The sequence below is a fragment of the Procambarus clarkii genome, chromosome 40 (genome assembly GCF_040958095.1).
Source record: "Procambarus clarkii isolate CNS0578487 chromosome 40, FALCON_Pclarkii_2.0, whole genome shotgun sequence".
NCBI classification, from domain to species: Eukaryota; Metazoa; Arthropoda; class Malacostraca; order Decapoda; family Cambaridae; genus Procambarus; species Procambarus clarkii.
In genome coordinates this window covers 9,250,004-9,277,503 of record NC_091189.1, presented here as the reverse complement: position 1 = coordinate 9,277,503, position 27,500 = coordinate 9,250,004, and the positions used below count along the sequence as shown (strand labels likewise).

General features: G+C 47.1%; 1 protein-coding gene across 1 annotated transcript in view; it reads left to right on the top strand.

Annotated features, from left to right (window-relative positions):
* Window positions 1-27,500, top strand: part of LOC123757883 (uncharacterized) — a 335,212-nt gene that overhangs the window by 2,540 nt on the left and 305,172 nt on the right. Inside the window, exon 3 of the mRNA XM_069339056.1 lies at window positions 10,205-10,376. Coding sequence (XP_069195157.1) covers window positions 10,205-10,376 — 172 coding nt within the window. The remainder of the gene's footprint in view (window positions 1-10,204; window positions 10,377-27,500) is intronic.

Sequence of the window (27,500 nt, the reverse complement as noted above, 5' to 3'; positions counted from 1 at the left end):
TAAGACGAACATCGGAAAGGGACTATGAGAACGATATTGCAATCAAAGCGAAAAAACAACCTAAGTTACTACACAGTCATATAAGAAGAAAAATGTCGGTGAACGACCAAGTGACAAGACTAAGGAAGACAGAGGGGGCATATACTGAAAGTGACAAGGAAATCTGCGAGGCACTGAATGCCAGTTTCCATGGAGTGTTCACTACTGAGCCTGAGCAGCTCCCATTGTTGGAAGGGGTTACCCTAGATGAAAGACTATCAGATATAGAGGTGACAGCAGAGGAGGTAATGAAACAGTTGACAACTCTAGATGCAACTAAAGCAGTTGGACCAGACAAAGTATCACCGTGGATATTAAAAGAAGCAGCACAGGCCCTCAGCGTGCCTCTGGCAATGATCTTTAATGAGTCACTTATGTCAGGAGAATTGCCCAGTTGCTGGAAGAAGGCAAATGTCGTGCCGATCTTCAAGAAAGGAGATAGGGAGGAGGCACTTAACTACAGACCTGTATCACTGACAAGCATCCCCTGTAAAATACTGGAAAGAATAATTAGGCTGCGACTGGTTGCACACCTGGAGAACATTAGGTTTGTGAACAAACATCAACATGGGTTTCTGGACAGGGAAATCGTGCCTAACAAACCTTCTGGAATTCTATGATAAAATAACGAGGATAAGACAGGACAGAGATGGTTGGGCAGACTGCATATTTCTGGACTGCCAAAAAGCCTTTGATACAGTACCGCACATGAGACTGCTGTTCAAGCTCGAGAGGCAGGCGGGGGTGGGTGGAAAGGTCCTAGAATGGATAAGGAACTACCTAACAGGAAGGAGCCAAAGAGTTACGGTAAGGGGCGAGAAGTCGGACTGGCGAACAGTAACAAGTGGAGTACCACAAGGATCGGTGCTGGGACCAATTCTATTTCTTGTATATGTTAACGACATGTTTACAGGCGTAGAGTCCTACATGTCGATGTTTGCGGATGATGCAAAGTTGATGAGAAGAGTTGTGACAGATGAGGATTGCAGGATCCTCCAAGAGGACCTGAACAGATTGCAGAGATGGTCAGAGAAATGGCTACTAGAATTCAACACGAGCAAATGTAAAGTTATGGAAATGGGACTAGGAGATAGGAGACCAAAGGGACAGTACACAATGAAGGGGGAACAGCCTACCTGTAACGACGCGTGAAAGAGACCTGGGGGTGGACGTAACACCTAATCTATCTCCTGAGGCACATATTAATAGGATAACGACAGCAGCGTACTCTACACTGGCAAAAGTTAGAACATCATTCAGAAACCTAAGTAAGGAGGCATTTAGGGCGCTTTACACTGCCTACGTAAGGCCAGTCTTAGAGTATGCCGCCTCATCATGGAGTCCCCATCTGAAGAAGCATATAATGAAACTGGAAAAGGTTCAGAGGTTTGCAACGAGACTCGTCCCAGAGCTACGAGGGATGGGGTATGAAGAGCGCCTGAGGGAACTGTGCCTTACGACACTAGAAAGAAGAAGGGAGAGGGGGGGCATGATAGGAACGTATAAGATACTCAGAGGAATTGACAGAGTGGACATAGACGAAATGTTCACACGGAATAGTAACAGAACGAGAGGACATGGATGGAAGCTTGAAACTCAGATGAGTCACAGAGATGTTAGGAAGTTTTCTTTTAGCGTGAGAGTAGTGGGGAAATGGAATGCACTTCAGGAACAGGTTGTGGAAGCAAATACTATTCATAATTTTAAAACCAGGTATGATAGGGAAATAGGACAGGAGTCATTGCTGTAAACAACCGATGCTCGAAAGGCGGGATCCAAGAGTCAATGCTCGATCCTGCAGACACAACTAGGTGAGTACACACACACACACACACACACACACACACACACACACATCATGGTTTGTGATGGGATGGTAAGGGGGCCAGGCGTTGTTACTGGCTGTAATGGGGGAGAGAGGTGGGAAGGGGGGCGGGCATATAATGGGAAAATTGGGATTAATGAGATTTAACGTGTAATGGGTGATACTGAAAATAAACATGTAATGGGGAAAAGGGGAAAAAAAATAAAAACATTATGGTTGGTCTAATGACAAAATGGTAATGGATCTTGATAGACAGGTAATGGTGAAGAATAAGTAATTATCAAGTAATGGGGGTAGTGGATTTGAATTATGTAATGGGAATCCAACTTGCTGGGTCACAACCAAAATTGGAATAGAAAATTATGCACATTGAAAAAATGTAGTCTCATAAAAAATTATGGAAATATCGAAATTTCTAGTATGAGTGAACACGTGTATAGTGATGGTTCCCTATGACTATAGTGACGGCTAACCCTACTCCTGTATAGTGTTCACCATCCGCCAGTGTTCGCTTTCAGACTTTTAACATTGCACTTCGTGATCCCTAGAATTTCATTTTATAGGATCAGACAATATGCTCACTGTATTGAGTCTCATAAGAAGTATTGTGTTACGTGATTGTGCCAAAAAAGATGTTTTACAATCATGGCTCTGAGAGATTGCTTCCCTCCCCCCCCCCTCCACACACACACACACACACACACACACACACACACACACACACACACACACACACACACACACACACACACACACACACACACACACACACACACACATGGATCACACACATGGATCAGAGTAGTTAATAAATGGAATGCACTAGGAAGTGATGTGGTGGAGGCTGACTCCATACACAGTTTCAAATGTAGGTATGATAGAGCCCAGTAGGCTCAGGAATCTGTACACCAGTTGATTGACAGTTGAGAGGCGGGACCAAAGAGCCAAAGCTCAACCCCCGCAAGCACAATTAGGTGAGTACAATTAGGTGAGTACACACACACACACACGATCCAAGAGTCAATGCTCGATCCTGCAAGCACATATAGGTGAGTACACACACACACACACACACACACACACACACACACACACACACACACACACACACACACACACACACACACAGGGGCCTCGTAGCCTGGTGGATAGCGCGCAGGACTCGTAATTCTGTGGCGCGGGTTCGATTCCCGCACGAGGCAGAAACAAATGAGCAAAGTTTCTTTCACCCTAAGTGCCACTGTTACCTAGCAGTAAATAGGTACCTGGGAGTTAGTCAGCTGTCACGGGCTGCTTCCTGGGGTGTGTGTGTGTGGTGTGGGAAAAAAAAAAAAAAATGTAGTTAGTAAACAGTTGATTGACAGTTGAGAGGCGGGCCGAAAGAGCAAAGCTCAACCCCCGCAAAAACACAACTAGTAAACACAACTAGTAAACACACACATACACACACAAACACACACACACACACACACAAACACACACACACACACACACACACACACACACACACACACACACACACACACACACACACACACACACACACACACACAAACAAAGGAGTTCTAAAAGTCCTTGGGTTCTAAAGGAAGGAGCAAGAGAACTGTGCTTTCCACTCTCCATAGTGTATAACAAATCACTGGCAACAGGGGAACTGCCAGATATTTGGAAAGCAGCTAACGTAGTCCCGATATACAAGAAAGGGGATAGACAGGAGGCACTGAACTACAGGCCAGTGTCCCTAACCTGCATACCATGCAAGCTGATGGAGAAGATTGTGCGAAAAAAACTAGTAGAGCATCTGGAGCGAAGGAACTTTATAACACAGCATCAACATGGGTTCAGGGACGGCAGGTCCTGCCTCACAGGGTTACTTGAATTCTACGACCAGGCAACAAAAATAAGGCAAGAAAGAGAAGGGTGGGCAGACTGCATATTTTTGGATTGTCAGAAAGCCTTTGATACAGTGCCACACAAGAGGCTAGTGCGAAAGTTGGAGATGCAGGCTGGAGTGAGAGGGAAGGTACTCCGGTGGATAGAGGAGTACCTAAGCAACAGGAGACAAGGAGTCTGTGTGAGGGGTGAGGTCTCTGATTGGCGAGACGTCACAAGTGGAGTCCCGCAGGGGTCAGTCCTTGGACCTATACTGTTTCTGGTATATGTAAATGATCTCCCAGAGGGTATAGATTCGTTCCTCTCAATGTTTGCCGACGATGCAAAAATTATGAGGAGGATTGAAACAGAGGATAATAGTAGGAGGCTACAAGATGACCTGGATAGACTGAGTGAATGGTCCAACAAATGGCTGTTGAAGTTCAACCCGAGTAAATGCAAAGTAATGAAACTAGGCAGTGGAAACAGGAGGCCAGGCACAGGATACAGAATAGGAGATGAAGTACTTAATGAAACAGACAGAGAGAAAGGTCTAGGAGTTGATATCACACCAAACATGTCTCCTGAAGCCCACATAAAGAGAATAACGTCTGCGGCATATGCGAGGCTGGCTAACATCAGAACGGCGTTCAGGAACCTGTGTAAGGAATCATTCAGAATCTTGTACACCACATATGTAAGACCAATCCTGGAGTATGCGGCCCCAGCATGGAGCCCGTACCTTGTCAAGCACAAGACGAAGCTGGAAAAAGTCCAAAGGTATGCTACTAGACTAGTCCCAGAACTAAGAGGCATGAGTTATGAGGAAAGGCTGCGGGAAATGCACCTTTCGACACTGGAAGACAGAAGAGTAAGGGGGGACATGATCACAACCTACAAAATCCTCAGGGGAATCGACCGGGTAAACAAGGATCAACTATTCAACACTGGTGGGGTTTTCAGTGTCAGAATAGTAGTAAATGGAATGCATTAGGAGTGATGTGGTGGAGGCTGACTCCATACACAGTTTCAAATGTAGATATGATAGAGCCCAATAGGCTCAGGAATCTGTACACCAGTTGATTGACGGTTGAGAGGCGGGACCAAAGAGCCAGAGCTCAACCCCCGCAAGCACAATTAGGTGAGTACACACACACAACACACACACACACACACAACACACACACACACACACACACACACACACCACCACACACACACACACACACACACACACACACACACACACGTCTGCGGCATATGCGAGGCTGGCTAACATCAGAACAGCGTTCAGGAACCTGTGTAAGGAATCATTCAGAATCTTGTACACCTCATATGTAAGACCAATCCTGGAGTATGCGGCCCCAGCATGGAGCCCGTACCTTGTCAAGCACAAGACGAAGCTGGAAAAAGTCCAAAGGTATGCACTAGACTAGTCCCAGAACTAAGAGGCATGAACTGGGCGAACAAGGGGACACAGGTGGAAACTGAGTACCCACATGAGCCACAGAGACGTTAGAAGGAACTTTTTCAGTGTCAGAGTAGTTAACGGATGGAATGCATTAGGCAGTGATGTGGTGGAGGCTGACTCCATACACAGTTTTAAATGTAGATATGATAGAGCCCAGTAGGCTCAGGAATCTGTACACCAGTTGATTGACAGTTGAGAGGCGGGACCAAAGAGCCAAAGCTCAACCCCCGCAAGCACAAATAGGTGAGTACAAATAGGTGAGTACACACACACACACACACACACACACACACACACACACACACAAAAAAAAAAAACACACACACCTGTTTTAGTGTGCCACACACTTAATGATCTCCCTTCATACTCATTCGCGTCACGACGGCTCCGGTTTTCTTGCAGGGTGAGCATTTGATCCCCCTGGTAGTCCAGCTGGTGGGCCACGGCTCCTTCACTCCGCCGTATCATATGCCGGTATCTTCTACCAAGTGGTTGTACACGCATACTATCGTAGCGCTCGACGATGGTAAATTACCTTACCACTCGAGCCCCTGAAACACATTCGCTCACGTAATGTTTCCTCTTGACGTGTTACCTTACCTTGAGGTTACCTTGAGGTGCTTCCGGGGCTTAGCGTCCCCGCGGCCCGGTCGTCGACCAGGCCTCCTGGTTGCTGGACTGATCAACCAGGCTGTTACCTGCGGCAACTCTCGTCCTACAGACCTTACGAGGGTAGCAAAATAAGCCTTGCAATCTCCTGTAATGAACGTGTTCCTGCCACGTGACAGGTGCGTCCACGTTGGTGCAGCTCTCACTCTAAACTCTATACCTCACGAGGAGACTCTATACCCCAAGTGAAAACTCTATACCAAACTCTACACCTCAGGAGGAAACACTACACCCCAGGAGGAAACACTACACCCCAGGAGGAAACACTACACCCCAGGAGGAAACACTACACCCCAGGAGGAAACACTACACCCCAGGAGGAAACTCTACACCCCAGGAGGAAACACTACACCCCAGGAGGAAACACTACACCCCAGGAGGAAACACTACACCCCAGGAGGAAACACTACACCCCCGGAGGAAACACTACACCCCAGGAGGAAACTCTACACCCAGGAGGAAACACTACACCCCAGGAGGAAACACTACACCCCAGGAGGAAACACTACACCCCAGGAGGAAACACTACACCCCAGGAGGAAACACTACACCCCAGGAGGAAACACTACACCCCAGGAGGAAACACTACACCCCAGGAGGAAAACACTACACCCCAGGAGGAAACACTACACCCCAGGAGGAAACACTACACCCCAGGAGGAAACTCTACACCCAGGAGGAAACACTACACCCCAGGAGGAAACACTACACCCCAGGAGGAAACACTACACCCCAGGAGGAAACACTACAGCCCAGGAGGAAACACTACACCCCAGGAGGAAACACTACACCCCAGGAGGAAACACTACAGCCCAGGAGGAAACACTACAGCCCAGGAGGAAACACTACACCCCAGGAGGAAACACTACACCCCAGGAGGAAACACTACACCCCAGGAGGAAACACTACACCCCAGGAGGAAACACTACACCCCAGGAGGAAACACTACACCCCAGGAGGAAACACTACACCCCAGGAGGAAACACTACACCCCAGGAAGAAACTCTACACCCAGGAGGAAACACTACACCCCAGGAGGAAACACTAGACCCCAGGAGGAAACACTACACCCCAGGAGGAAACACTACACCCCAGGAGGAAACACTACACCCCAGGAGGAAACACTACACCCCAGGAGGAAACAGTACACCCCAGGAGGAAACACTACAGCACAGGAGGAAACTCTACACCCCAGGAGGAAACACTACACCCCAGGAGGAAACACTACACCCCAACAGGAAACACTACACCCCACGAGGAATCCGTCGTTAATTATTTTCATGTCGAGTGTAATTATGGTGTTGACTGCAGGCACTCCCTCCCCACCCTTCCCCCACCACCACCACCACCACCACCGGCTTGGAGCTTTGAGTGTCTCATTGTACATCCTTAAATACTCCCCCACAATATACCTCGCTTATTACTATTACTTTTATTGCAGTGTATTTATTGTTTTTCTTGGTGGAAGGCGTTTTGGCCAGGGAAAAAATGTGTTTATGGCCCGTGTACAAACCACACGAGATTGTGCTAGATAAAGTAGTTTTAGTTAGGAGTATTACCGCTCATTAGGGTCTTTTTTTTTTAGTTAGGGATCCGCGAGAAAGAAAACGGAGAGCAGCAGCCAACCCAATAATATGTAGGGTCAATTGTGATGTACATGACGGCCTCTGTTACTGGACCCCCAAGGGGCCAGATTCACGAATCAGTTACGCAAGCATTTACGAACCTGTCCATCTTTTCTCAGTCTTTGGCGGCTTTGTTTACAATTATTAAACAGTTAATGAGCTCCGAAACAGCAGGAGGCTGTTTATAACAATAACAACAGTTGATTGGGACGTTTTCATGCTTGTGAACTGTTTAATAAATGTAACCAAAGCCGGCAAAGATTGAGGAAAGATGTGCACGTTCGTAAGTACTTGCGTAACTGCTTCGTGAATCCGGGTCCAGGAGAGAGGGAGAGTTGATAGATAGCACGTCGACGCTCTACCTTGTCCCAGCATCTCTTATTACCAGGTGCCCGCAGGTTACAGAGGCACATAATGGCCTAGGGAATTGAACCCCAAAATTCATTTAGGTAATTAAGTTATAGTGTTGATATTATGTCATAACAATTGTGCGAGCGCTTGTTTTGAAGAGCACTCTAATCACTTTTAAAAAAGGATTTGAATCCATTTCCCCTTAATGAGTGTTATATATACCTCATTAAGGTACATACATACCTTAATAAATACCCAATTAGCCGTTATTAGCGGCTTTATAAAGAAATGACGAGCTTATACCATTTATTTATGCAAATATAGTCTTTCTTTAAAAATATTATTATGAATTATTATACTACATTCTCTCCAAAATACTTTAGTGGTAAAGGTCATATTTTTGTTAAATTATGATAATGCTTTGTTAAGTGAAGTTACAGATGGTATTAAAAAAAACTAAATTGGATAAGTTTAGATTTAGGAAAGATTTGGGTAAATACTGGTTCGGAAACAGGGTTGTTAATTTGTGGAAGCAATTACCGCGTAACGTGGTGGAGGTGGGGTCCCTCGAGCCAAAGCTCAACCCCCTAGTGCTTACGGGGGTTGAGCTTTGGCTCTTTGGTCCCCCCTCTCACTGTCAATAAACTGGTGTACAGGTTCTGGAGCCTATTGGGCTCTGTGTAACAATAACTATGGCAAGGTGTTGTTCCCGTGCTGTGTTTTCTTAGTCTTTTCTTGAGTGACTCCTAGTAATTTAACCCCTCTATTGTATAGAGTACATGTAGCTTTGCGGAGCGAGAGGTAACACAAATGCAACCTTTATATCCATTACAGCAGTTACGGCTGTACCAACCACAGAAAACGATACCATTTGGCGCTCGAACTGTGAAAGAAAATAGACGTTTTTTTCACTTTTGAAGGGGGTAACTGCAGTGATAACGCTTCACGTTGATTTTTGCCATTTTCCCTCGCTAAAGAATGCGTTTAGAGCGATCACAATGGTGTTGCCTCATATTTATGTTGAACAGGCTGCCTAATGGTGAAATAATCTCCACATACCTGCTCAAAGAAAACAAAGCAAAAGAAGAGTTAAGCATTACTGTTAAAATGGCTCTTGAAAAAAAATGGTTGAGTTACATGGTGTGCATCGACTCCGTGGTTGACGGTAAAGGGAGGGAATGAGGGAACGAATGAATTTAATTGTGTGCGCGTGCGTCAGTCCTTCCATATGTCAACTGTCAACTGGTAAAAGAGTGATGTTACGCCAGTCTGGTAACAGTGCCGCGCGAGGTTTATCTCTCAGTCATGGTGTATTTTTAACTTGTTATGGTACAGTGTCACTGTTGTTATTCTTGCCTACCTAGCTCGTGGCTGCTCTACGGTGGTTCCGAAGCTCATTGCCCCCGACCCATTGGTCTCTTACCAGATCTCTTGAACTGCCAAACTGTTGGTTCTTGCAGTTCGCAATCGGGCGTGGCATTAGACCGGCTGTTCAAATGCCCTTGTTTATTTTTAGTCACTTTATTATATTTTTACCTCCTAGACTTGAAAGCCTAAGCAATTGGGCTGGATGGTTGAACGACGGTCTCGCTTCATGCAGGTCGACGTTCAATCCCCGACCGACTAAGTGGTTGGTCATCATTCCTTCCCTCCATCCCATTCCTAATCCCTATCCTGATCCCTTCCAAGTGCTGTGTAGTCTTAATAGCTTTGCACTTTCTCCTGACAGTTTCCTTCCCTTCCTAAACTTGTCAGTATAAAGGTGAACTTGCTTTTAAGATGGTCCGTGTTCGATCCCCCAATATCTAAGTGGCTGTGCATTTTTCCAAGTGCTATATGGTCCTATAACCTTTCCTTGGAGACTCCAGATGATTACCTTTGACTTATTTATTGTTATACTGTTTGGTTATTTAAGCTCATACTGTTGAAGGCAACCATTTACTCTTTGCAAATTTCCTTGTCCAGGTACACGCCAACCTGTCTCCTCCTCCCTACCACTGTCCTCACACACTTCTGTGGTAGTGAACGAGTCTATGTTTGGAGAGAGTTGTGGGGTGAAGAGGGGGGGGGGGGGGCGGGGGAGCATTCTTGACCTGACTTCTTCATTTTACTCACAGTTACCTCCCCTGACCCTCCCCAGTTACCTCCCCTGACTCTCCCCAGTTAATGAGGCACAAACATTAACTACCTGGCTCCTCCTGCTTCCTTGGGTCCTGCTAATTTATTTTTGCAATATATTATCTTCTCGGTCTCATCTTCATCCCCTCGACCTCTTCCTCCTTACCTAGCCTCCTCGTCCTGGAGCAGCATTTGTGTGGCGGGGCGCGAGTAACATGTGGTCTCCTCCTGTAGGGCGGGCGTCGACGGACAGGAGGGTCATGGGTGAAGACTCCCGGGGTGCGGCGGCCGCAGGTGGCAGCGGTGACGCTCCAGGGTTGGCTCTACAAGCAGGGCGCCGACGGCCTCCACCTCTGGAAGAAGCGCTGGTTCGTCCTATCAGAGTACTGCCTCTACTACTACAAGGGTAAGTACGCCTCTTTCGTCCTCAGAGTATATTATCAAAAGTGATTATGAGTAGTTCATTCTCGAGAGTAATAGTTAAGCACCGCTACTCACAAAGAGGTCATTATCCCACTAACAAAAGGTAAGCTGCAGTATTCTTTTTTGTTCTCAATGTAGCTTTTGTATATATTTTTTCACTGCAACATATCATTCTAGCACAAAGTAAAGCTGGGGCAACGGGAGTAAACAATCGCGAATAAATTGGTGGTGGTGCCGGTTGTGTACACAGACTTTTGTGTTTACGTGCGAGATTGAAAATGTTTGTGTGTGCACAGCCCTACCTCACAGTTCACGTTGGCCCACCTCTTTATACCCTACGCTTTAATAACCATACTACAATATCAACCAACATTGTTTTAATAGTGGTAAAAATATCTTATATTACTAACTAATCATACATGATGATAATTGTTGAGCAGTCGCTGATTTGACTGTAGTTGGGACCTACTACTGCCAACTCCGTCAATACAATAAAAAATCAAAGGTCAATCTTAAGTGTAAAAAGCCTTGTACTTCTTTATGACAGACTCTGCCCGAGAAGCATGTCTTGGTACAACGCCCAGTATAGAGAGACTTTCACTGAAGGTTTGGCAGATTTGGTTGGCAGTCATCAGATTTGGTTGGAATATGGACATATAATAGACAGTAAAGTTCCACAATTAATTAGTATCATAACGATAAGATTAGGTTTATGTAAAGTCAAGATGGTCTGTAAACATTATGTCTATTAGCAAAAATCTACGTAGTTGAAAACAAATGGACCTGCTGCTCTTTTAAGTGTCAATGCAAAAAGAAGTTTGAAATATGATGAAGAACATGATGATGATGAAACTTGAAATATTAGAAACAATGGCTGTCATCAATATCAGTATTATCAATGTCATATTGTCAACATTGATTTTTTTTGTTTTTTGTATAAACATTTACATTATAGCCGGTAGTCTCCGGTCTATTTAACCGCTCTGTATTTATATCTAAAATTTAAGGTCCTCAGGTGTCTGTAAACAACCCGTTCTCCTGAATAGTACGTCGCATTTTGACGTATATATTCCTTAGAGCCAAAAAAACTGATGCGCTATAATTGGTAGCGAAACTGACGTGATGTCCCGTTTTCTGTTGGTGGGTCCTCGGGCAGGTTAGGTTCGGGCAGTACAACAGTTTAGTGACGCTGGGAACGCTCGGGAGAACGGGCTGTTGTAAAAGCAACAAAAGTGTTAATTTTTTAAAGTATCACATCTCACACTCTCAAAATATGGATAATCTTTCTGATATTCAACTTTAATATTCAGCGGTCATGACACATTCTCAAAATACCGCTGGAGGGTTCTAAGAGTTCTTCTACTCCCCAAGCCCGGCCTGAGGCCAGGCTCGACTTGTGATAACTTGGTCCAACAGGCTGATGCTTGGAGCGGCCCGCAGGCCGCACATATCCACTACCTGGTTGGTCCGACACTTCTTGCAAAAACTTATCTAAGTGCCTCTTGAATACATCCACCTTTGTTCCAGCAATATTTCGTATGCTTGCTGGGAGGGTGTTGAACAGCTGTGGACCTCTGTTGTTCAGTGTTCTCTGATTGTGCCTATGGCACCTCTACTCCTCACTGGTTTTTTCTGCATTTCCTTCCGTATCTTTCGCTTCAGTATGTTGTTATTCTACTGTGCAAATTTGGGACCTGGTCTTCAAGTATCTTCCATGTATATATTATTTGATACCATTCCCGTCCCCTTTCCAAGAGTACATTGTACAAAAGTACATTGTACAAAAGTACGTTGTACAAGAGTACATTGTACATACAGGTACAAGCAAATTTAATAAGTTGTCTTATATGGAATGATTATATCGAGGATGAGGAAGAAAAACTACAATATTTCCACAATGGCGGATCGTGTTGACGACGCCCGCGTTTGTTCCCGCGTTTGGTGTTCCGCTCTGTGGAATCGACTCTGGCTTTGGCGTCTATATTGTGTCTAATATTGATTTATTGACTAAATTTGTATCCTAGAAAGGCTTTTAAAATTATGAAAACTCGCATTTCAATCAATCTAATTTATTTTGCTTCTTCATTGATAATAACACAATGCAGTTTTCATCTGTGATGGTAAATGTAACTGAAAAAAGTCTGATGTATTTGTTGATATTCAATATATCACTTGTTAGCGTAACAGCAATTATTTCTGTTGACTCCTCGAGAGATTATCACAAAATGAGTTAACTGTAGTGCTTTGTCAGGGTCATATAATTATATCAGTGAAAGGCTTCACAACAGGAAACAATTTTAGGTCATAATGAAACGTTGCGATAGTTTGATATTATCGAGTTGTTGGCTGTGACGGGTAACAGGTTGTTCTCATTACTCTCCGTATGGTGTCAAGTTGTCATTAATGTTGTTAATGACGTTAATCCCGTCATTAACGGAAATGGTCAATATCGTTATTCTTAAAAAAATATGTCAACAATACACATTTTTTTAAATATTTAGGTGGGGTCCAAGAGGTAAAGCTCGATCCTGCAGTAAATAATAGGCGAGTGTACACACACACACACACGCACTGTGTGTGTGTGTGTGTGTGTGTGTGTGTGTGTGTGTGTGTGTGTGTGTGTGTGTGTGTGTGTGTGTGTGTGTGTGTGTGTGTGTGTGTGTACTCAGATATTTGTGTCTGCAGAATCGAGCATTGACTCTTGGATCTCACCTTTCGAGCATCGGTTGTTTACAGCAATGACTATGGTCCTATTTCCCTATCATACCTAGTTTTAAAAGTATGAATAGTATTTGCTTCCACAACCTGTTCCTTAAGTGCATTCCATTTTTCCACTACTCCCACGCTAAAAGAAAACTTCCTAACATCCCTGTGACTCATCTCAGTTTCTAGCTTCCCCTCGTTCTGTTACTATTCCGTGTGAAGATTTCGCCTATGTCCACTCTGTCAATCCCCCTGAGTATTTTATACGTTCCTATCATGTCCCCCCTCTCCCTTCTTACCTAATAAGATAACGACAGCAGCGTACTCTACACAGGCAAAAGTTAGAACATCATTCAGAAACCAAAATAAGGAGGCATTTAGGGCGCTTTACACTGCCTACGTGAGGCCAGTCTTAGAGTATACCGCCTCATCATGGAGTCCCCATCTGAAGAAGCATATAAGGAAACTGGAAAATGTTCAGAAGTTTGCGACGAGGCTCGTCCCAGAGTTACGAGGGATGGGATATGAAGAGCGCCTGAAGGAACTGAACCTTACGACACTAGAAAAAAAGTAGGAATAGGGGAGATATGATAGGAACGTATAAAATACTCAGGGGAATTGACAAAGTGGAAATATATGAAATGTTCACATGTAATAGTAACAGAACGAGGGAACATGGGTGGAAGCTGTAAACTCTGATGAGTCCCAGAGATGTTATGAAGTTTTCTTTTAGCGTGAGAGTAATGGAAAATGAAATGCACTTAAGGAGCAGGTTGTGGAGGCAAACTCTATTCATAATTTTAAAACTAGATATGAATGGGAAATGGGACAGGAGTCATTGCTGTAAACAACCGATGCCTAGAAAGGCGGGATCCAAGAGTTAATGCTCGATCTTGCAGGCACAAATAGGTGAGTACACACGCACGCGCACAAAATGACAGACCAACTGAAGGAATGGTCCAACAAATAGCTATTACAGTTCACCTCAAGTAAATGTAAATACTCTTTCTGCTAGGCATTGAGCTGACGCAAAGCTCCTCTTGATGATGGCATTAACTTCGTTGTGTCTTACATGAAGCCCTTGGAGCTTCCACACCCCTCGGAGAATATATTCGTATACAATCCTGTGTCCAAATGGTTTAAATATACTGAAAGAACAGAAGTCCCATTGCAGAGCCCTTAGGCACTACTCACAAGGGTTTCCCACTCAAGTTTAACGCCATATATTTGAACCCCCTGTTTCCCTTTCATATAACTGTTCCTTAATGTTCTCAGAGCTGATTGATTCAACATTATATATGTTACTGGGGTTTCAGTTCCTGAGTCCATTATGTGCATCTTTGACCCTTTCCACATATATCTTGAGGTTATCTTGAGATGATTTCGGGGCTTTTAGTGTCCCCCGCGGCCCGGTCCTCGACCAGGGCTCCACCCCCAGGAAGCAGCCCGTGACAGCTGACTAACACCCAGGTACCTATTTTACTGCTAGGTAACAGGGGCATAGGGTGAAAGAAACTCTGACCATTGTTTCTCGCCGGCGCCTGGGATCGAACCCAGGACCACAGGATCACAAGTCCAGCGTGCTGTCCGCTCGGCCGACCGGCCCCCTAGCGGACAGCTCTAGGGAAAGCTTGAGCTTACACAGATCCCATAATCCCCCCGTGACGTCCTTATCAATAAGCTTATCAATTAAGCCTAAAATTGTGCCATCAGTTATGAGTCTTACTCGCGTTAACCGATAATGATTAGCGTGAGATATTAATCACTGTGATTATCTCCTCTTCCCCCTCCCCCCCCCCCTCCCTTCCCCCCAGATGTTTGATTAACGAATCTTGTGTCGTTCGTATTCTTCCTCATTGCCTATTTTTCCAAGCTTTCTCTTTCCCCCTTGAACATTTCCCCTGTTCCATTTCCCTTCCCGCTGCTCTCCTTTCTACGTCGATTTGGATTCCCTACTCTTTTTCTCCGTGAATTCTTGCATCTCCTTCCTTCCTTCCTTCCTTCCTTCCTTCCTTCCTTCCTTCCTTCCTTCCTTCCTTCCTTCCTTCCTTCCTTCCTTCCTTCCTTCCTTCCTTCCTTCCTTGTTCCATCTTCATCACCCCCATCCCTTCTTCTCTCTGTGTCTCCTTCGCTCCCACACCCTCTTTCTAGTCTCACTTTCTCTTCCACACCTTCCTCACCCTCCTTCACCCCCTCCCTCATCTTCCATGCCCCCCCTCCTCACTTTTTTCTCCCTCCTACACCCTCTCCCACCTCCCCTCACACGCCCATTCTGCTAGTTTTTCTCTGGATATATATATATATATATATATATATATATATATATATATATATATATATATATATATTTTAAAGTTTAATGTTTGTGAGGGTATATATATATATATATATATATATATATATATATATATATATATATATATATATATATATATATATATATATATATATATATATATATATATATATATATTTATATATACTTATTTTTTTGCTACTAATCGTTCTTATCTTGCATCTCGATTCCCTAATATCAAGCAATCCCATCTCGTCCACTTCCTCTGGTATCCCACAACTTCCTCCCTTCCTCACAACTTCCTCCCCTGCCCACAACTTCCTCCCTTCCTCACAACTTCCTCCCCTGCCCACAACTTCCTCCCTTCCTCACAACTTCCTCCCCTGCCCACAACTTCCTCCCTTCCTCACAACTTCCTCCCCTGCCCACAACTTCCTCCCTTCCTCACAACTTCCACCCCTGCCCACAACTTCCTCCCTTCCTCACAACTTCCTCCCCTGCCCACAACTTCCTCCCTTCCTCACAACTTCCTCCCCTGCCCACAACTTCCTCCCCTGCCCACAACTTCCTCCCTTCCTCACAACTTCCTCCCCTGCCCACAACTTCCTCCCCTCCTCACAACTTCCTCCCCTGCCCACAACTTCCTCCCCTGCCCACAACTTCCTCCCCTCCTCACAACTTCCTCCCCTGCCCACAACTTCCTCCCTTCCTCACAACTTCCTCCCCTGCCCACAACTTCCTCCCTTCCTCACAACTTCCTCCCCTGCCCACAACTTCCTCCCTTCCTCACAACTTCCTCCCCTGCCCACAACTTCCTCCCTTCCTCACAACTTCCTCCCCTGCCCACAACTTCCTCCCCTCCTCACAACTTCCTCCCCTGCCCACAACTTCCTCCCCTGCCCACAACTTCCTCCCCTGCCCACAACTTCCTCCCCTCCTCACAACTTCCTCCCCTGCCCACAACTTCATCCCCTGCCCACAACTTCCTCCCCTGCCCACAACTTCCTCCCCTCCTCACAACTTCCTCCCCTGCCCACAACTTCCTCCCCTGCCCACAACTTCCTCCCCTGCCCACAACTTCCTCCCCTCCTCACAACTTCCTCCCCTGCCCACAACTTCCTCCCCTGCCCACAACTTCCTCCCCTGCCCACAACTTCCTCCCCTCCTCACAACTTCCTCCCCTGCCCACAACTTCCTCCCCTGCCCACAACTTCCTCCCCTGCCCACAACTTCCTCCCTTCCTCACAACTTCCTCCCCTGCCCACAACTTCCTCCCTTCCTCACAACTTCCTCCCCTGCCCACAACTTCCTCCCCTCCTCACAACTTCCTCCCCTGCCCACAACTTCCTCCCCTGCCCACAACTTCCTCCCCTCCTCACAACTTCCTCCCCTGCCCACAACTTCCTCCCCTGCCCACAACTTCCTCCCCTGCCCACAACTTCCTCCCCTCCTCACAACTTCCTCCCCTGCCCACAACTTCCTCCCCTGCCCACAACTTCCTCCCCTGCCCACAACTTCCTCCCCTCCTCACAACTTCCTCCCCTGCCCACAACTTCCTCCCCTGCCCACAACTTCCTCCCCTGCCCACAACTTCCTCCCTTCCTCACAACTTCCTCCCCTGCCCACAACTTCCTCCCCTGCCCACAACTTCCTCCCCTGCCCACAACTTCCTCCCCTGCCCACAACTTCCTCCCTTCCTCACAACTTCCTCCCCTGCCCACAACTTCCTCCCCTGCCCACAAATTCCTCCCCTGCCCACAACTTCCTCCCCTGCCCACAACTTCCTCCCCTGCCCACAACTTCCTCCCTTCCTCACAACTTCCTCCCCTGCCCACAACTTCCTCCCCTGCCCACAAATTCCTCCCTTCCTCACAACTTCCTCCTCTGCCCACAACTTCCTCCCCTGCCCACAACTTCCTCCCTTCCTCACAACTTCCTCCCCTCCTCACAACTTCCTCCCCTGCCCACAACTTCCTCCCCTCCTCACAACTTCCTCCCCTGCCCACAACTTCCTCCCCTGCCCACAACTTCCTCCCCTGCCCACAACTTCCTCCCCTCCTCACAACTTCCTCCCCTGCCCACAACTTCCTCCCCTGCCCACAACTTCCTCCCCTGCCCACAACTTCCTCCCCTCCTCACAACTTCCTCCCCTGCCCACAACTTCCTCCCCTGCCCACAACTTCCTCCCCTGCCCACAACTTCCTCCCCTCCTCACAACTTCCTCCCCTGCCCACAACTTCCTCCCCTCCTCACAACTTCCTCCCCTGCCCACAACTTCCTCCCCTCCTCACAACTTCCTCCCCTGCCCACAACTTCCTCCCCTCCTCACAACTTCCTCCCCTGCCCACAACTTCCTCCCCTCCTCACAACTTCCTCCCTTGCCCACAACTTCCTCCCCTCCTCACAACTTCCTCCCCTGCCCACAACTTCCTCCCCTCCTCACAACTTCCTCCCCTGCCCACAACTTCCTCCCCTGCCCACAACTTCCTCCCCTCCTCACAACTTCCTCCCCTGCCCACAACTTCCTCCCCTGCCCACAACTTCCTCCCCTGCCCACAACTTCCTCCCCTCCTCACAACTTCCTCCCCTGCCCACAACTTCCTCCCCTCCTCACAACTTCCTCCCCTGCCCACAACTTCCTCCCCTCCTCACAACTTCCTCCCCTGCCCACAACTTCCTCCCCTGCCCACAACTTCCTCCCCTCCTCACAACTTCCTCCCCTGCCCACACTTCCTCCCCTGCCCACAACTTCCTCCCCTGCCCACAACTTCCTCCCCTCCTCACAACTTCCTCCCCTGCCCACAACTTCCTCCCCTGCCCACAACTTCCTCCCCTGCCCACAACTTCCTCCCCTGCCCACAACTTCCTCCCTGCCCACAACTTCCTCCCCTCCTCACAACTTCCTCCCCTGCCCACAACTTCCTCCCCTGCCCACAACTTCCTCCCTTCCTCACAACTTCCTCCCCTGCCCACAACTTCCTCCCCTGCCCACAACTTCCTCCCCTGCCCACAACTTCCTCCCCTGCCCACAACTTCTTCCCTTCCTCACAACTTCCTCCCCTGCCCACAACTTCCTCCCCTGCCCACAAATTCCTCCCCTGCCCACAACTTCCTCCCCTGCCCACAACTTCCTCCCCTGCCCACAACTTCCTCCCTTCCTCACAACTTCCTCCCCTGCCCACAACTTCCTCCCCTGCCCACAAATTCCTCCCTTCCTCACAACTTCCTCCCCTGCCCACAACTTCCTCCCCTGCCCACAACTTCCTCCCTTCCTCACAACTTCCTCCCCTCCTCACAACTTCCTCCCCTGCCCACAACTTCCTCCCCTCCTCACAACTTCCTCCCCTGCCCACAACTTCCTCCCCTGCCCACAACTTCCTCCCCTGCCCACAACTTCCTCCCCTCCTCACAACTTCCTCCCCTGCCCACAACTTCCTCCCCTGCCCACAACTTCCTCCCCTGCCCACAACTTCCTCCCCTCCTCACAACTTCCTCCCCTGCCCACAACTTCCTCCCCTGCCCACAACTTCCTCCCCTGCCCACAACTTCCTCCCCTCCTCACAACTTCCTCCCCTGCCCACAACTTCCTCCCCTCCTCACAACTTCCTCCCCTGCCCACAACTTCCTCCCCTCCTCACAACTTCCTCCCCTGTCCACAACTTCCTCCCCTCCTCACAACTTCCTCCCCTGCCCACAACTTCCTCCCCTCCTCACAACTTCCTCCCCTGCCCACAACTTCCTCCCCTCCTCACAACTTCCTCCCCTGCCCACAACTTCCTCCCCTCCTCACAACTTCCTCCCCTGCCCACAACTTCCTCCCCTGCCCACAACTTCCTCCCCTCCTCACAACTTCCTCCCCTGCCCACAACTTCCTCCCCTGCCCACAACTTCCTCCCCTGCCCACAACTTCCTCCCCTCCTCACAACTTCCTCCCCTGCCCACAACTTCCTCCCCTCCTCACAACTTCCTCCCCTGCCCACAACTTCCTCCCCACCTCACAACTTCCTCCCCTGCCCACAACTTCCTCCCCTGCCCACAACTTCCTCCCCTCCTCACAACTTCCTCCCCTGCCCACAACTTCCTCCCCTGCCCACAACTTCCTCCCCTGCCCACAACTTCCTCCCCTCCTCACAACTTCCTCCCCTGCCCACAACTTCCTCCCCTGCCCACAACTTCCTCCCCTGCCCACAACTTCCTCCCCTCCTCACAACTTCCTCCCCTGCCCACAACTTCCTCCCCTCCTCACAACTTCCTCCCCTGCCCACAACTTCCTCCCCTCCTCACAACTTCCTCCCCTGCCCACAACTTCCTCCCCTGCCCACAACTTCCTCCCCTCCTCACAACTTCCTCCCCTGCCCACAACTTCCTCCCCTGCCCACAACTTCCTCCCCTGCCCACAACTTCCTCCCCTGCCCACAACTTCCTAGCGAAGTTTTAGGTCGTAGCGTTAACAATCTTGGGGTCTCCGTCCTGGCACTTAACGCAGCTCAGTTTAGACACCATTATTATCAGCGTCCAGTTTAGGTGCATTAGTAGGATTAAAACACCTAAATATGAGCGCTTTGGGCCAACGAGCCTCGACCTCGCTAAGAAGGGTTATGTTTATTACTAAGTATGAGACTTCTTGAGACACCTTGGCTTATAGGACTCTCTTACCCCCCCCCCCCCCGTGTACTCTTGTGCCTTATCTCAGGTTATCTCACCCGTCCTCACTACATTCTCTTCCCCCTTGCCTGCTCTCCCTCATCCTTCCTCCTCCCATCTACGCATCCTTCACCTTCCCCCTCATCTCTCACTTTCTTTTTGCATTTATTTTTCCTGTTTTTCAGACCCTTTTATCTGCTCTCTCACTCCCATTCACTGCCTCTCCTCCTGCCTCTCCTGTCCTTATCAAGTTTGTTTTCCCACTGTTCCTTCCATTTCACAACTTTATCTCCTGTTGTGTCTCCTCCGCCTCAGCACCTCCCCGTCCCCCCCCCATCACTCCACCTCCCCTCTCACCCCCTTCCCCTCTCACCCCCTTCCCAATCACCCCCCCCCCCTCCTCTCACTACCAGGCTGGGAGTGTGTTATGGGTGTGCTGGTGTTGCCATACCTGGGCCCCGGGTGTGTACAACCTCTCCTCTCACACCTCCACTTCTACATATTTATCCCCCCTTGTGTATCACATAATTCCTCCGGAAGGGCGTTCATGTTGAGATATTTCATTCTCTTTCTGTTTTGTCTGGTAAAGATGATGCGTCGCAAGGTGGGACGGAGGGGGGAAGAGGGAGGCTGGGTGTAGGGTTGTGGGGGAGGGTGGGGGTGGGTGTAGGGGGGGAGAGGGTGGGCTGGGTGTAGGGTTGTGGGGGAGGGTGGGGGTGGGTGTAGGGGGGAAGAGGGAGGCTGGGTGTAGGGTTGTGGGGGAGGGTGGGGGTGGGTGTAGGGGGGAAGAGGGAGGCTGGGTGTAGGGTTGTGGGGGAGGGTGGGGGTGGGTGTAGGGGGGGAGAGGGTGGGCTGGGTGTAGGGGGGGAGGGGGGAGGGGGGGGGTATTTTTTGTCGGATATTGGGTAATTGTTGTGGGAGACGAGGGGCAAAAATGCTTGCCCGCGTGTTGGTAACAGTGAGGTCTTGCAAGATGGGTCGGAATGTTGTTGCCGCGGTCGGTCCCTCAGTGTTGCCACCTCCCGCCCGCCTGCGTGCACTCGTATCCCCTCCCCCTCCCCCCCTCCCCCCCCTCCCCCTCCCCAACACACATGCACGCAGGCAAGCACCCACACACGCAGTAGGTGAGTACACGCACGCAGTCAACCACCCACCCATCACGCAGTCAGCCATCCACCCACTCAGTCAACCACCTACACACTAAAGTGTGAGAGCAGTTAGGAAGTGGAATAGGCTGGTAATTTTTTTTTAATTGTTCTCCTAGGGACATGTTTGTTGTGTGTGTATACAGTGGTTGCCGACGTCGATCCACAACCAATTGGACCCGAGTTCGACTCCTGGGCAGGGTGAGACGTTTCGCCACATTTCCTTACGCCTGATACCATTGTTCACCTAGCAATAAATAGGTACTCGGGGTTTGGCAACTGTTAGTGGGCTGCATCCTATGGAAGGTCAGTCGATGGCTGGGCCTAAATAAACCTGAGAAAATGTCTGTCCCCGACGATAAAAAAAAAAAAGATACGATCCTAAATATGAATAACTAACACTAGGGTCCTCCCTTATCTTGCGGCCGACGATCATTTGCCGTTTTCTTTTACGTGAGAAATAAGTGACAGTTGACCTCTTTAACTAAGCTTCCTGAGGAAGCTTAGAAACCACTATAGATTTCCTCCAGATTCTGTTTAGTGTCACAGATATTTGCTATTTTAATAAATTCAGTAATTTTATATTTGTAATTTCATATGATTAAATCAACGTTAAATCAAGGTATATATAATATATAATTTGTTCTTCTCGTCTCCTTTCTAGAGAGTATATTTTGAAAGCTTTGTAATGATACCAATAGTTTAAGTACTTTATCGTGTCTATGAGTGTCGTGTGTTCCCTCTATTACAGCAACCTCTCTTGCTCTGAAAGGGGGAAGTCAGTATCAATTTGAAGGTTCTCGTAATCCATCTTTTCATTTTTTATAGCTGACGCTATATTTGCTTCGTTATGCTCCCTAAACGGTGGGTCGTCAGAGATCATTATTCCCAGATCCTCTACATCTTGTTTTCCTAATATGACGAGGCTTGATTGTATTTTGTACCCTGTATTTTGTTTAAGCCTTCAAGGTCTTCATTTTTACCATACCTAAGTACCTGGAATTTATCACTGTTAAACATCATGTTATTTTCTGCTGCCCAGTGGAAGCCTGCAGTAGGGTCGGCATGAACGTTTTGACTTCGTGGGGGACGGTACACACCTCGTCTAGACCCATATATAAAACACCAAATTGTATCTCTTATTTGGGTTATGTTCAGTTAGGTTAGGTTTGGATAGGTTAGGTTAGGGTAGGTTAGGTTTGGATAGGTTAGGTTTGGATAGGTTAGGTTTGGATAGGTTAGGTTTGGATAGGTTAGGTTTGGATAGGTTAGGTTTGGATAGGTTAGGTTTGGATAGGTTAGGTTAGGGTAGGTTAGGTTTGGATAGGTTAGGTTTGGATAGGTTAGGTTAGGATAGGTTAGGTTTGGATAGGTTAGGTTTGGATAGGTTAGGTTTGGATAGGTTAGGTTAGGATAGGTTAGGTTTGGATAGGTTAGGTTTGGATAGGTTAGGTTAGGATAGGCTTGTTTGTTACAGGATACATTTCTCAGGTTAGACCTCTGAATGAGGTCTGAAACAGTGGCTTCTGAGTCGCTGCAAAGGGAAACCCGCATTAGTCAGCGGGATGCATTGTAGAGCAAGGAGCTGTGGCTCTTGATGCCTTGTGAAGTAAGGATGAAAATGATTTCTGTTCATTGTTCTTGTCACTTGATCCTTTAATCGACGGTGTGTAACTGAGAAGGTTTGATTTCGATGACAATTGATCACAGTTTCCGGCTGATCACGTTGGCACTAATGACCCTACCACTGATCAATGATTAGCTCATAAAACTGTAAAGGATTGCCAACTGTTGCTTGGGTTCTAGCCGACTCCTTCCGAATTTAGCAATATAAATCAGTAGTCTTCACCTGTTTCCGCAGAACTAAATATTGATTACAAAATTCTTGAAAAATATTGGTAAAATATATATATATATATATATATATATATATATATATATATATATATATATATATATATATATATATATATATATATATATATATATATATATATATATATATATATTACACAAAATTCCCCTTCGTAAATTTGTTTATAAGGTCTGTCCAAATTCCATTGGGGGTTCTCTTGTGCTAAGGATATATAATTACGCCCTAGTAATTAATTCCGCTGTGACTAATTCAAACCTAAAGTGATGGTTTGGGGAGGGGAGGGGGAGAGCTGAGGGACCTCACCAGGCAAGGCTGGTGAGGTACATACCGTGATATCAAGAGATATCACTTCGTGCATCTTACCCTCCACCCAGGAGACCGCGTCGTGTACATAACAAGTGAATATATGTACTTGATGCGCATATACATAGACGCATATACATAGACGCATATACATATTTGTGTGTATGTCTTCCATGAAGCATAAATATATGAATATTCTAAGACGTATTGTACTTTTTTGCAATTAAATTCAACTTCGATTGACAAGGAAATTAATATGCTAACACCAACCCAATTAGAATTCAACACTGCCCCTTGAGCTGCGGCGGGGCTTCAGTGTCCTCACTGGACCCAGTCAAAGGAACTTAGGTGCACTTACCTAAGTTTTCTATGTGTAGTTTTCTAAAGTAACGTCTCACATGGTAGTACACGGGGCGTAATTCAGGAAAGAATAATTCTTATTGCGATCCACGTGTGTGGACGTCTGTTATGGTTCATAGTGAGGCTTCCAGAGGTATGCCGCAGGCAAGGGGTATCCTGGGAATGGGAGGGAACGTAGTGGGGAAGGGAGTGATATCGTGGGATGGGAAACAACATCGTGGGATGGGGGAGGACATCGTAGGATGGGGAAGGACATCGTGGGATGAGGAAGGACGTCGTGGGAGGAATTGGGAGCCTTGTGATAGAGGAAGGGACGGGGGTTGCTGGGAGTGGGAGGTGCTGGGCTGGGGGAGGGAAGGTTACCTGGCTCAGGTACCAGGCTCCGCCGCCAGAGGGCAGGGGGCGGGGCTTCTCATGCTGCTGGTTGGAACCATTGGAATATGCGGACAACCTCCATAGACTTATTATGTAGTACTGGATATATAATTTGAACTCTGGCATCGCTTATACAAATTCTCAGCACTTTAGAAGCCTTTAACGATATTTTGTGTGTTTTCTTCCCACTCCTGGAGAGTATTGGGACGAGTCTCCGTCTGCTTGTAACGACACACATTTGGTGTAACGGTTCTTCAGAAGCAGATGCTGCCAGACCCACGGGATGCTGACCTGCTTTCAGAGCCTCGACGCCTCGCCATGTTGATGCTTCAGTTATCTAAGTTCATCACACGAGATGAGGCTAAACTTCTTGGTTGCCAGATAAACATTCGCGAGCTGTGGTGGCAGGTGTGTAAAGGTAAACCCCCCCCCCCCCGGTGAGTGGGGTCAGATGTGAGGTGGTGTAAGCCACCCTCACTGACCCACCCGGTGACATACTTTGCCCACCCCCACCACCCAGGTCCCTTATTTGTTTCCCTTAACTGCTCTGGCTCACACCAACACATAGGTGTTCCTGAAGTTCGTCAGGTGCTAGATCTTGTTACACAAGCTGGGGATAGAGGTAAGAAGTGAGGAGTGAGGGGGATGGGTATGAGTGAGAGAGAGAGAGGTGTGTGTTGTGTGTGTCAGTGGGGGTGTTGGTGGTGGGGCAGCGACGGAGCACGTTGATGGGGGGTAGGTAGCATCTCAGGCATCAGGTCAGTGGAAGGCGGCCTGTGGGTGTGTGTGCGCGTCTCTCGTAGACTCCGTCAGCAGCACTTGCTGGTTGTAGTAGTTAGTCTGTCGTAGACTTGTCGTAGATGTGGGTGTTGTTGATTCCACGGGGTCACGTAGACCAGTCATGCCGCGTGGTTACTCAGTGCTATACCAATTGTGAAAGATATTACATATATTAAAAAAAAAAAAAAAAAAATGCCAGGAAGATTTCTTGCGCATGGCCTCGATTCACTAAAGTAAATAATAGATAATTGTAGTTTTTTTGTTAGATTAGTAACACAGGAAGTTCACAATTACCCGTAAAACTGGTGAAAATCCACGGATGATTGGGTGAAGTGTGTTGCGAGGAAAATGGTGTAATTACCAGAGGAGGAGGAGCAGGAGGTGGCGAGGTGTTGATCCGCCAGCTTCCTCACGTCATGGTTAGGAAGGGCAGCCCAGGTGAGCCGCCAGCCTCCTCTTGTGTTGAATTTACATTCATACATCTTGTTTACGATTTACATCTCGCCGGTGTTCATATTACACCTGTTTTTATGTTACACCTGTGTTTACGCTACACCTGTGTTCACGTTACACCTGTGTTCACGCTACATCTGTGTTCACGCTGCACGTGTTCTCCCTACACCTGTGTTCTCCCTACACCTGTGTTCATCCTCCTGCACCTGTGTTCACGCTACACCTGTGTTCACTCTACACCTGTGTTCACGCTGCACATGTGTTCACGCTACACATGTGTTCTCCCTACACTTGTGTTCACGCTACACCTGTGTTCACCCTACACCTGTGTTCACGCTGCACATGTGTTCAAGCTACACATGTGTTCTCCCTACACTTGTGTTCACGCTACACCTGTCTTCTCCCTACACCTGTGTTCACGCTACACCAGTTTTCACGCTACACATGTATTCACTCTACACGTGTTCTCCCTACACCTGTGTTCACGCTACATATGTGTTCTCCCTACACCTGTCTTCTCCCTACACCTGTGTTCACGCTACACCAGTTTTCACGCTACACATGTATTCACGCTACACATGTGTTCTCCCTACACCTGTGTTCACGCTACACCTGTGTTCACCCTACATACATAAACGCCTATATATTATGGCAAGGTTCAACTATTAATTGATCCTGTTCACGATACATACATGGAGCCCTTGTTTACATTAATCACCTGTTCATTATACATATATAAACATCACAAATGATGCATATGACACCTGTCAATACTCGTAAATTACTATACGAATAATGCAATGTAGATATATTCATCTCTAGTCGTTGTATACTGATGTATAATATTTGTGTACCTTCGGATTTTAAACGCTAGATGGCGCGCGCGTCCTTGTAGGCGAGGCAGTGATGGCGGTTATATTGCGGCACTTTGAAATATTTCCATTTTTACGGTTAGGTTATGTAATTTCTGTAAGCCTAGGTGACGCATTATGATAATACAACCTCATGACTCAATATTTTTATTATTGATTCATAATTCAATATTTTAAATTACAAAGATCAATTGTTGTTCAGAAATGAATCTTAGTCTGTGATATGAATTATAATCCTCTGAGGCATCTAAGTTTGTACGCTGGGAGTCAAGCGTACAGAATATAAGGTATTTTTGAATTACAAAGGTCAATTGATGTTCAGAAATGAATCTTAGTCTGTGATATGAATTATAATCCTCTGAGGCATCTACGTTTGTACGCTGGGAGTCAAGCGTACAGAATGTAAGGTATTTTTGGAAGTGTATGTACTACACTTATGTAGCCATCGCTGTAGCCCGATCTGTAGTTTTTGTAGTTTGGTTATCCTGCTGTAACCGGAATAATGAAATGTTAAGTTTTCGTGATAAAATTCCCCGGTATGGCTTGTTTAAAGTAAATAGTTAAAGCCTCAAAGTAGCCTTTGAAACAAGTCAAACTTTCAAGGCAGCAAACAAGTTAGCGTATTTAACCACTCAAACTAGTCAGCTTATCTAACTAATCAATATGATACTTTCTCAAGCAGGTTGTCTAACTGTGAGGATGTCTATCCAGTCAACTTGTCTAGCGAGTCAACCCGTCTAGCCATCAGATTGTCTAACCAATCAACCTATCTAACCATCAGCGCCTTTAACCAGCAGCCTGTCTGATCAACAGTTATCATTCATACAGGATCCTGATGGTGCACACAGGACAAGCCGATCAGGACAGATTAGGGAAAGAGAACTATCAGGAGACAGCGCCATTGATTGATGAAGATTAAGCCACCCAAAAGGTGGCACGGGCATGAATAGCCCGTAAGTGGTGGCCCTTTTGAGCCATTACCAGTATCATTAGCTGATACTGGAGATTTGTGGAGGTGCGACTGCACCCTGCGTGACGGGAGATGTTTCCCGTCAGACAGCGCCAAGCCCTTACTGCTATATATAGCACTGGGAAGGGATCAGGATAAGGATTTGGGATGGAACGGGGGGATAAGAGTAACTTCTTCTAACTTAATCAAACATAAATGCGTGTAAAAATATTGTTAATTAGCGTATACTCATCAAACCATAAGTATATGTAAACTAAGGTATCTTAGGCCTACTGGTTTTCCCTCTATAAAAAAAAACATTATTAGCACATCATTAGTGCGAATTTAAGC